Genomic DNA, 12334 nt, shown 5'->3' with positions numbered 1-12334 from the left:
CATCTGTATCTAGAAAAAGAAATCCATGAAATATTGAGGGAATAACTACAGGCAGATTGTGCTGTCAGAGGAGGTCTGGAGTGGGTTACCTCCCACCCCTCCATCTCTCTACTAGAAGCATCAAGTTGTCTTTAAACAGTGAAAGACTCATGTAATGAATGTGTCGGGCTTCCAGTGTAGGTGAACCAGGAGCATGGAACCCAACTGAATGATAGGAATGTCCCATCTAAGGGGCTTTCAAGTAGGAATAAGAGATCCTCCGGAAAAGAGCTTATTTTCCGGAGGATCGCGTCCAGACCGGCACTTTTCTCCGGCTTAACTACAAGCCGGAAAAAAGCGGCAGCCATGTTAATGCAAATGCTGCAGGGGATATTTAAATCCCCCGCGGATTTGCCTATTCCAAAGCGCTACATTTGCATCCCTATTACGGAATAGGGGCCAATGTAGACACAGCCGGGCTGTGTCTACACCACAAAGATAAATCGGAAGAAGAAACTCTATTTCTGTTACACAAATTGCGTATCTTTTCTGATTTACTTCTGAAAGAGGCTTTTCCTGTCTACACAGAGCCAAATTAAAAAAAAAAAAAAAAAACCCTCTTTCAGAACCTCCCTTCTTCCTCGTAAAACAAGGTTTACAGGGATGCTGACAAAATGCATCCGCTTTTGTAACCTTTTTTTCAGAAAAACTGATCTATTCCTTGGACACAGCAAAGTGTTTCTGGGATACCTCTTGTATCTCAGAAACACTCTGCAGTCTACACATAGCCTAAGTCCCTTAACAACTCTTACATGTTAAATAAAAACTTTTAGGCTGGGGGTTTTGAAATATCTTCTTCAAATTAGGGTCTTATCAAGAAATATAAAAGACATAATAAAACTCAATCAAATGGAAAAGCAAGAGATTTGGAGTTCACCCAAGGATACGTCAACTTGCGAGAGGTTAAATTCTCTGGTTGGGAAGACAGACATGCCCTAGATTTGCTCAAGCTAAGAGGATAAACTGGATGGAAAAATGTAAAGGGGAAAATGGTTGGAGGGAGCAAGTGGTGAATGCTGGATGGGAAAGGTGGAGGTGGATCTCTGTATTGTGGATTATGAATATGGCACTGTTTATTATGAGAGTGGCCAGGGGAGATACAGACCCATATCATCTTTAGAGAAAATAACTGGTGCCTTTGCCCCATCTGGGGAATGACACAAAAATCCACTGACTGCCCCTTCAAGAAGTCTTTCCCTTCACTGCAAAGGACTTTGGATCTGGCTTCTGATTATCAGATCCAAGATGACGCAGTACGTGACCACAGTGAGCTAAAAATGTGTTTGCCCTATTTTCTCTATACTTATATGATGACACTTTATCCAGTAGGGGGCTGCTTGGTGATGGGAAGTTGACCCCTCGAGACATATCGATTAGATGATGTGCACAAACCAGTCCAGCAGGCACTGTTCCCTTTTTCATTATATTGCAGCCAATACCATGAGGCTGAATGTAGATGAATTGTCTAGTAAATCACATCACTCACCTGGGATCATTATAAAATGTCTTCCTGAGACAAAATAAAAATGTCAGTCAAGTTCATTGCTACAAAGGACTAATTCTGAGCTAGGGGACAGACAGGAATGGGTACAGGGAATGGATGGTTTGATGGTTACCTGTTTTGATTATTTCCTCCGGGGCACCTGGCTTTGGCTTTTGTTGGAAGACAGGAATTAGGATAGATGGACTTTTGGTCAAAGCCATTTGGACTGATCTTATGTTCTAATTTTGAGAAACATTCCCTGCTTTCTCTGAAGCCTGGTTTTCTATAGCCCACGAGGGACGGATTTCTTTGGGTGCAACATGGAACTCAAGTATCACTGAAACCTCTGATCACCCATCCGGGCCCCTTTCACACTGTGCTTCTGTGGCAAGCTGCAGACCTGCTGCTAGTCCTACACTTCCTCCAGCATTCACACAAGTAGGGACGCACCCAAGTACATGCAGAATCTCAGACCAACCTCTGCATGAACCAACAGTAGAGAAGCTGCCGTAATGATAGCCACCAATTCCCCAGCCAGGGTCAGCAGTATTGCACAACCTAGACCTTTTGAAAACACCGAGCCGTAGGATTTTGTTACCTGATTTGACCCGCCCTCAATGTGGAGAAGAATGTGCGCACTTTTTCCCCAGGCACCTCACAGCAAGGGACACTGGTTTAGGTTAAACTACAAACAAGTGTATTAACTACAAAGGATAGATTTTAAGTGAGTGTAAGTGGTAGCAAACAGATCCGAGAAGATAACCAGGAAATACACAAAATCACAAAGGAAACGTAACGCTTTGTTTAGTCTGGCAATGCAGGAGCAGTTTCTCACCTTGATACCAGCAAACTGGCAGACTCTCAAGGCACAAGCTACATTGGCTTTGCTGATTGGGTCTCTCCGATTTCTGTACACGGGGTGAAAATCCCTTTCGCCTGGGTCCAGCACTTCTCCCCCCAGGTCAGTTTTTGTTCCTCAGGTCTCCGCAGGAGTTCTCTTGCCTGGGGAGTGAAGAAGAACCAATGAGATCACTTCCTGCCTTATATAGCTGTAGCACAGGGTGGGAACCCTTTGTCTGAAACATTGGAACCCAGAGCAGTGTGTGGAAAAACACAGATGTCCCCAGATAGAGTCTAGAGACAAAGGGCCTGGTCACCTGCAGTTGGACAGAATCACCAACCAGGCTCATCAGGGGGCAGAAAAGCTTCTCCTAAGGACGAGTGTTTTCCCAAATGCCTCATTAGCCTGAATAAGCCTTTCACAAACAACTATCGTGACGGCAAGTGTCTTGCCTAGCAGGAAGTATTCAGGTATTACTGCATTAGAAATGCAGATGCCTAGTAAATATGCACACCTTTAGATGTGATAGTGACACATGCCTGACATACGATAATCATATCCCACAAATAAGAGTGTTCAAATGGCACCTGGAATGACCCATCATGCGGAGAATACCTAAGTCTTTTGTAATCTTATCCTAAGAATATTACTAAGTAGAAGATGAGATGAGGAGTCACACCATCCACCTTCATTTCAATTCCTTCTGAACTGAACAAAAGATCATATTCTTTGTGACACGATGGAAGATTGCTCTGCTATTTTGTTGTGTTGTTGTAAAACCTTTCACACTGATGTTCTATTACCACCTGCCTCCTCGATCTAAATGTTCAGATTTTCTAAGCTCTGATCTTAGTCTTTCCACTGTGTTATCCCCTTTCTTCTGCCTTTGATAGTCTTCAGTTATTTTGGTAAACTGAGCTTTGTATTCCGACCTGGATCTCTGGGATCCTACAACGCTTCATGATATATTTTCTTTTTAAATCAATTTGCGGAAATCAAAGTCCGCTATTCTGGGTAGTTTCTCTTTCCTAAGAGATGATGTAATCTCCCTTGAGATTTCTGCTGGTGGGAATCTGAATCTTTGCATAGAGGAAAGTGAATATTTATGTGTAGAAAGAGACAATAATGATATGAGCTCCGTCCTTTTGCTAAGTTCGAAGGGGAAGTTATGGAAATGTCTGATTCCAAGGGAAAATTAAGGAGACAAGAAAACAGCCGATTGAAACACCGAAGAAAGAGAAAAAAGGGAATATCCCGTCTATGCAGTAGGCTGGGCAGGCAGGGAAGCTACCTGAGAACCCTGCTGGGCGGTTGGCCGGGAGTCAGCCAGGCGAGTCTCACAGCCAGTGTCTGCCTCTGGCCCCCGTTCTTCTCTCCCCAAATCCCTCTGCTGCCTCCCACTCCTCACCCCCCACCACATAAGCTAAACTGTTTGTCCTCCTCCTGAATCCATTTGCTCCAGCCCCACAGACAGAGACAAAAACCTACAGGATCTATAAAGAGCATTCTTAAAACTGAAATACGCACCCAGAGAAGAGAAAAAACAGATTGACAGAGCCAGAAACGTACCCTAATGTGAACTACTTCAATACTGCAGAAAGGGATCAAGGGGTCATAGAATCATAGAACACTAGAACTGGAAGGCACTTTGAGAAGTCATTGAGTGTGATCCCCTGCCCTCATGGCAGGACCAAGCACCATCTAGACTATTCCCGACAGGTGTCTGTCTAACCTGCTCTTAAATATCTCCTGTGATGGAGACTCCACAACCTCCCTAGACAATTTATCCTAGTGTTTAACCACCCACAAAGGTAGGAAGTTTTTCCTAATGTCCAACCTCAACCTCTCTTCTTGCAGTTTAAGACAATTGCTTCTTGATCTATCCCCAGAGGCCACGGAGAACAGTACCTCTCCCCTCCCTGTGACACCCCGTTAGATACCTGAAAACCACTATCATGTCCCCTCTCAGTCTTCTCTTTTACAAACTAAAGAAACCCAACTCTTTCCACCTTCCCTCATAGCTCATGTTCTCTAGACCGTTCATCATTTTTGTTACTCTTCTATGGACCCTCTCCAATTTCTCGACAGCTCTATTGAAATGTGGTGCCCAGAACTGGACACAATACTCCAACCAGTGTCCACAATACTCAGACCCTACACCACCAGCACTCCCAGCTCTCTCCATGACACTACTGATTTCCTGAGAAAACTACAATGCACTGATCTTCCAGAAAACACCATCCTGGCCACCATGGATGTACAGGCCCTCTACACAAACATCCCACACATAGATGGAATACAAGCTGTCAGGAACAGTATCCCTGATCCTCAGCTCTCGTCCACTAACGACTCTTCTCTATCTGCGCTACATTGATGACATCTTCATCATCTGGACCCATGGGAAGGAGACTCTGGAAGAATTCCACCATGATTTCAACAGCTTCCACCCCACCATCAACCTCAGCCTGAACCAGTCTACACAGGAGGTCCACTTCCTGGACACCATGGTGCACATAAGTGATGGTCACATAAACTCCACCCTATACTGAAAACCTACCACCCTCTATGCCTACCTTCATGCCTCCAGCTTCCATCCCGGACACAATACATGATCCTTTGCCTACAGCCAAGCACTGAGTTACAACCACATTTGCTCCAACCCCTCAGACAGAGACCAACACCTACAAGATCTTCACCAATCATTCTTGAAACTATGATACCCATATGAGGAAGTGAGGAAACAGATTATCAGAGCCAGACATGTATCCTGATGGCTCCTACTTACAAAACAAGCCCAAGAAAGAAACCAACAGAACACCACTGGCCATCACCTACAGTCCTCAGCTAAAACCTCTCCAATGCATTGTCAGTCATCTACAATCCATCCTGGACAACGATCCCTCACTTTTACAGGCCTTGGGAGGCAGGCCGGTCCATGCCCACAGATAACCTGCCAACCTGAAGGAAATTCTCACCAACAACTATACACCGCACCATAAAAACTCTAACTCACAAACTAATCCATGCAACAAACCTCGGTACCAACTCTGCCCACATATCTACACCAGCAACAACATCACAGAACCTAACCAGATCAGCTACACCATCACTGATTCATTCACTTGGACATCTACCAATGTAATATGCCAGCAATGGACCTCAGCTATATACATCGGCAAAACTGGAGAGTCTCTACGTAAAAGAATAAATGGACACAAATCAGATATTAGGAATGGCAAAAACTTGTAGGAGAACACTTCAATCTCCCTCGACACACAATGGCAGATTTAAAAGAAGACATCCTGCAGCAAAAAACTTCAAGACCAGACTTCAAAGAGAAACTGCCGAGCTACAGTTCATCTGCAAATTTGGAAGGAGGAGTACTAGTTAATTTGAACTATGGATTTAGTTCGAATTAACATTTCACTGCAGCGTATAACCGCGCGGCAGTGAGTTCGGGCTAGTGAAAATTCAAAATGGCTACCGGACGGGAATATGCAAATAATGCCCGGGATATTTAAATCCTAAGCTTCATTTGCAACTACGGCCACCTAATTTGCCTACCTAGCTTGAATTAATGAGCTAGTGTAGACATACCCTATCAGACATGGAGGATAGAACTAATGCCACCCAGCCATTGAGGGAGTGACAAAAAGAGACTTCCTGAGAACTGAGGTTTGCTCCTGAGAACTTTCCTGTGTGTGTTGACTCAACAAGGGCCCATGACCAGGTCATGTGACTCTGGACTCCATCTTGCGCGCTCTGTATTTTTCTACCCACTGGTCTGGAAACCAAGCTTGGGAACAAAGGGTTCCTACCTGATGCTGAAACTATAGAAGGCAGGGAGCTATAGAGGTGACTGGTCCGGGGAAACCCAGGGGGTCACCAGCCACATGACCCCACCCCCGGCCCTCAACACAGTCCCCAGTTCTCTCCTCTCTGCTCCACTTCATGCTAAACTTGTTCGGCCTCTGCTCTACCACTACTCCTCCTATTCTCCACCTCTTTCCCATCCTTGCTGAATTTCCAGTCCACCTTTTCTCTGAACCAAGGCAGCTCAGGGTATCAGCAGGACCAATACTAGGAGAAGGTGTCCACCGTCACAATTTGTCCAGATCATTTTGAATTATGACTCTATCCTCCAAAGCACTTGCAGCCCCTCCTGGCTTGGCATCATCTGCAAACTTTATGAGTGTTCTCTCCATGCCAATAAATGTCATTGATGAAGCTATTGAACAGAATTGGTTCCAAAACTGACCCCTGCAGAACCCCGTATGGTATGTCCTTCCAGCATGACTGTAGCCTATTGATAACTACTCTCTCAGGGCATGTCTACACTCCAGTCTTATTTCGAAATAACTCATGTTATTTTGAAATAGCAAGGTGAGTGTCCACACTGAAAGCCCACTATTTCAAAATTGTTTTGAAATAACAAACTTCTTGCTCTGGAATGAAAAACCCTCATTTCATGAGGAGTAATGCCTATTTTGAAACAGCGGTAGCGTAGATGCTGTAGTGTAGGCTTTTGTTCCAATGAAATCACTGGAACGTCATTGGATTTGCACCAGCTGGGAAGCAGACCCTTGTGTGTAACTCAGGGCTATTCAATACATGTCCTGCGGATGGGAGCCAAAACAAAAAAAGTAGCCAATATCAACAGAAATAGGTCTTCTGTTGATATGTGTTTTGGTAGTTAAATTCCTGGACTGTCATCGCTCATTAAAAGTGCTGTTATATGGGTAGAAATTGTGTAAATGTTGCATTTTATTAATATCAGCAGAACTGACTCAAATGGGGCCAGTGTCTTGTGTAGTCTTACCTTAATCTTTGAATTCATGCCTGTCAGCGGGAAAGAAGCTATGTGTATAGATTTGCATATATATTTGCATGAACATGCAGTGACTCTTACGTTGCGGCCCTCTGCTTGTTCTGTACGTATCACTGTGGCCCCAGGGCTTCCAAAGTTGAGTTGCCATGATGTAACTGAACACAGCATGATGACCTCCATATTACATCTTAACATCAGAAGGTGCATCTATGACATGTCACGTGGCCAATAAACATGGACCAGATCACAGATGAGCCTCACTGCCCACAGGCTGATTGTGGGTGGAACCTCAGATCTGAAGCACCAGTGGGGGGGTGGCCATTGAACGTTAGAGGCTGTGAAAATCCTCATGTCTGGTGAGCTGAAATTCCGGCAGCTCCTGTGCACCCTGGCTGTCCTGCTGATGGTTTCTTTGATGCTTCTCTCTCTGCTCTGACTTGCACTCTGTCAGTTTAATGCCCCAATCCCGCAAATACGTATGCCCTTTCGTGTATCACCGGACCCCACCTAAGCCACAGAGGGTGTATCTAGACTACAGGGTTTTGTCAAAAAAAGTGGTAAACAATACCTGCATCTACACTACCGCTGTGTTCTGTCGACAGTAAGTCGACAAAGAGCATCGGTTTTGTCGATGGTGGTAAACCTCATTTTACGAGGAATAACGCCTTTTTTCGATAGACTTCTGTTGAAAAAAAAGGTGCTATATGCAGAGAGAGAGAGAGAGATGGGATGTATGAGGGTAGATAGATAGATAGATAGATAGATAGATAGATAGATAGATAGATAGATAGATAGATAGATAGATAGATAGATAGATAGATAGATAGATAGATAGATAGATAATTTTAATGATTCCATGAGATTTATTCTTTAATATACTGGTTTGTCAAACTATACTGATAAATACTTTTATGACTATAACACGTCTCTCTCGGTTGAGGGATGCTCCTGTGACACTGTCTACTCTGAGATACAAGGAGGAGGGAGAAAAATTTCTCTCCTTGGCATCTGAGGACAGGACAAGAAGCAATGGGCTTAAACTGTAGCAAGGGAGGTTTGGATTGGACATTAGGAAAAACTTCCTACCTGTCAGGGGGTACGTCTACACTACAGCGCTAATTCGAACTAACGCATCTAGAACTAAAAACTAGTTAGAATTAGCGTTTTGCTAATTCGAACTAGCATGTCCACATTAAGTGGACCCTGAACTGGGCTTAAGGATGGCCGGAAGCAGTGCCGGCAGGGCATCAGAGGAGGACTTAGAGCGTGGAGATGCTGTCTCAGGCTAGCCGAGGGCTGCGCTTAAAGGGTCCCGACCCCCACCCCGGACAGACAGTTCTCAGGGGTGCCCCGCTTGCAAAGCAGTGCTGGCTTGAAGTGCCCGGAGTACCCAAACTGGGCACATCACAGCACTCAGCCATCAGCCCGGCTGCACTTGCCGCAGGCTGCCATCTAGGGAGAGGGGGCAATTGGGGGGCTGCAGGAGAGCTTCCACCCCCGGAAGCCCGCAGAGCCAGCCCAGTCCTCCCCATCGGGGGCTCGTGCCCCATTCCTCCCTCACCTCCTTCCACTTACCCTTCCCTAGCCCCTCTTCTTGATGTACAAAATAAAGGACAATTGTGTTCAAAAATGGAATCTGTCTTTATTGAACAAAACTGGGGGAGACTGGGAAAAGGATGTGGGAGAGGGGAAGAGAGAGGGTGGGAGAGGGGAGGGCAACTAACATGATCAGGGGTTGGGAACAGGTCCCATATGAAGAGAGGCTAAAGAGACTGGGACTTCTCAACTTAGAAAAGAGGAGACGGAGGGGGGACAGGATAGAGGTCTCTAAAAGCAGGAGTTGGGTGAAGAGGGTGCATATAGAAAAGTTCTTCATTAGTTCCCATAAAGAAGGACTAGAGGACACCAAAGGAAAGGAATGGGTAGCAGGCTTCAAAACTAGTAACAGAAGTTCTTCTTCACAAAGCAAAGAGTCAACCTGTGGAACTCCTTGCTGCAGGAGGCTGTGAAGGCTAGAACTAGAACAGAGTTTAAAGGGACGTGAGATCAAGTCATGGAGGTTGGGTCCATGGAGTGGTATTAGCCAGGGAGTAGGAGTGGTGTCCCTGCCCAAGGTTTGTGGAAGGCTGGAGAGGGATGGCCCGAGACAAATGGTCTTTGGTCCATCCCCTCCAGGGTCCCTAGGGTTGGCCGCTACTGGGCTAGATGGACCTTTGGTCTGACCCAGGACGGCCATTGTAAGCTCAGGGCTCAGGGTCGGGGGTCTCAGTGGACCCCCTTGATTTTCATGCACACCTGCTCCTGGGTGGCCAGGCTGGCAGCTCTCCTGCCCTAAACGGCCACTTTCCTGTGCCTAGTGCGGAGATCGTGGACGAGGTCCCGGGCAAGCTCCTGGGAGCCGCCAGCCTGGTCCCGGGAAGAGGGGGAGGGCTGGGGGGCATCAGGTGGCTGGCTCGAGCAGTGCCAGGTGCAGGGTCTGCTGGCTGGGTGCTGGCAGGCTTGCACCTGGCACGGGCACCGTAGCCAGCCCGTGCCCCTTTAAGGGGTCCAGGGCCGGGAGGGGGCCAGACGAGTTTCCCTGGTGTTGGCCAGAGTGGTCACCAGGGAAACCTGGAGAGGGCTAGCCTCCCACTAGTTCGAACTAGCTAGTTCGAACTAGGCTTAATCCTCGTAAAATGAGGTTTTCCTAGTTCAAACTAGCGGAACGCTACTGTAGCGCCTATGAAAGTTAGTTCGAACTAACGGACGTTAGTTCGAACTAACTCTGTAGTGTAAACATACCCAGGGTGGTTAAACACTGAAAAAAATTGCCCAGGGAGATTGTGGAATCTCCATCACTGGAGATATGTAAGAGTAGGTTAGACAGACACCTGTCAGGGATGGTATAAATGGTGCTGGGTCCTTCTGTGAGGGCAGGTTATTTGACTCGATGATCTTTCAAGGTCCCTTTTAGTTCTAGTGTTCTAGGATGATTCTATAATTTTCAAAATTGCCTGGAGCTTTTGGGATCTCATTTCTCATTCACCTGAATTCCTGCATTACTTTTTTTTATTTTAAATGGGTAAGGAAAATGAGTCTTCTGAGAGCTGAAAATCTTGACCCTATGTCCCATTTCTATTTTACATACCTATATCAATATCTATATTGATAAAAGTTTCTATATAGAGAGAGATAGAGAGACAGAGAGATGGGGTGTATGAGGAGTGAGAGAGAGAGACAGATGGGGTAGGTGAGGAGAAAGAGAGATGAGCTGTATGATAGATAGATAGATAGATAGATAGATAGATAGATAGATAGATAGATAGATAGATAGATAGATAGATAGATAGATAGATAGAGGGGGTGTGTGGGGATAGATAGATAGATAGATAGATAGATAGATAGATAGATAGATAGATAGATAGATAGATAGATAGATAGATAGATAGATAGATAATGTAAATGATTCCGTGACCTTGCAAAGATGTATCAAGAGGCAGGAAATTTCACATAGCAAGACACTGAGACTCCAAACCCATCACAATCTTTCATTTTTTGTTTCCTCAGTTATAGGTCTATGTAGAATAATACCCCAACTTCTCCATTCGCTGTGAAAGTAACATATCTCACCTGATATTCAAGAGTGTAATTGACAAAGGAGTGTCCTAATCAGTGGTTAATAAAAATTACTACATAGCGTGGATGTTAAAGAAATGCACAATCACTCAAAAGATGTTTAGTTCCCACCAGACGTTTTCCTTCTGTTTTGCTGTTTGGAAGTTTTGGAGGGTTTTTTTTTCTTCTTTCTTCTTTTCTGCTGCTTCCTTGGGAAAGGCAGTTCAAACCAAACCACAACATAAAGAGAAATTACCCTAATGTGACGGGATTCACTTTTCCTTACTTTCAGCTTTCTCTTTGTTCAGTCCACTTCCATGCCCTGAATTCCTTGAAGGCAGGGCAGTCCTGCCTGGGTTTAAATCATTCTGTCTCTCTCAAGTCCTGATTGTCCTCTCCCACCCAAAAGAAGCAGGCAAGGAACCTTTATCCAATTCAAATTTCAACTCTCTATCTCGATTGGTTCTCCTGGCCCCATGGCCAACACCCTTGCTTGCTACCGAGCTTAACCCTTTAGTCACCAGGTGCTGGTCGGCATGCCTCCTGTCCTTTACATCTATTTTACTGTGTATTAAAATGTGTCCCATCACCTTCTGTGCCTGTTTCTGACAGCAGCCAATTTCAGAAGAGCTTTTCTCAGGGACTCTTTGACCTCCTTGTTTCTCAGGCTGTAGATGATGGGATTGATCAGGGGAGTTAGGACTGTGTAGAAGACAGAGAATAGTTTATGTAGGATCTTGGGAGTGTTGGTTGTTGGAGCCACGTAGACAGCAATGAGAGTCACATAGAAAATTATCACCACAAAGAGGTGGGAAGAGCAAGTGGAAAAGGCCTTTTGCCTCCCTCTAGTGGAAGGGATTCTCAGGATGGTGGTGATGATGCAAAGGTAGGACATCAGGGTCAGGAGACAGGGTACCAGGGTCACTATGGAAGAGTTAATTAATGTCACCAGTTGCAGTGTCCGGGTGTCACTACAGGACACCTTTACCACAGGTGTAAAATCACAGAAGAAATGGTCAATTTCATTGGAATCACAGAACGTTAATTGGAACAAGAAAATATTGACCATGGTGCAGAAAGGAAAACTGCTGATCCAGGCCCCTGCTACGAGCTGGCCACACACCCGGCCATTCATGAGGGCAGCGTAGCGGAGGGGGTGGCATATGGCTAGATACCGGTCGTACGACATGGCTGTGAGCAGCAGATTTTCTATCGCTGCCATGTTACCAAAGATACATAGTTGCACCAGGCAGCCCTTAACAGAGATGGTCCTGTCCCTAGTCAGGAGACTGGCCAGCATTCTGGGCAGGATAGTTGATGCATAGCAAGTCTCCAAGCAGGACAAGTTGCCCAGGAGGTAGTACATGGGGGTGTGAAGATGCCGATCAGCCACCACTAGCAGAACAATAAGAATATTCCCAGCCACGGTTGCAAAATAGATCATCAGAAACAGCAGGAAGAGGAGGGGCTGCAGTTCTGGGCCAGTCCCAAACCCCAAGAGGACGAATTCGGTGATGGGTGTTTGGTTTCTTCTTTCCTCCATCTCCAT

The 12334-nt window shown here is 45.6% G+C and overlaps 1 protein-coding gene across 1 annotated transcript; it reads right to left on the bottom strand.

Moving 5' to 3' along the window:
- Positions 1–11371: 11371 nt before the first annotated feature.
- On the bottom strand, positions 11372–12334 carry LOC102455260 (olfactory receptor 5V1-like). The gene has a single exon (XM_075912144.1). It carries the CDS (start codon positions 12332–12334, stop codon positions 11372–11374), a length of 963 nt encoding a protein of 320 aa, XP_075768259.1.

The sequence above is a fragment of the Pelodiscus sinensis genome, chromosome 30 (genome assembly GCF_052426305.1).
Source record: "Pelodiscus sinensis isolate ZL-2025 chromosome 30, ASM5242630v1, whole genome shotgun sequence".
NCBI classification, from domain to species: Eukaryota; Metazoa; Chordata; order Testudines; family Trionychidae; genus Pelodiscus; species Pelodiscus sinensis.
Note: the sequence above shows the minus strand (reverse complement) of the source record. Positions and strands in the feature narration are given on the sequence as shown.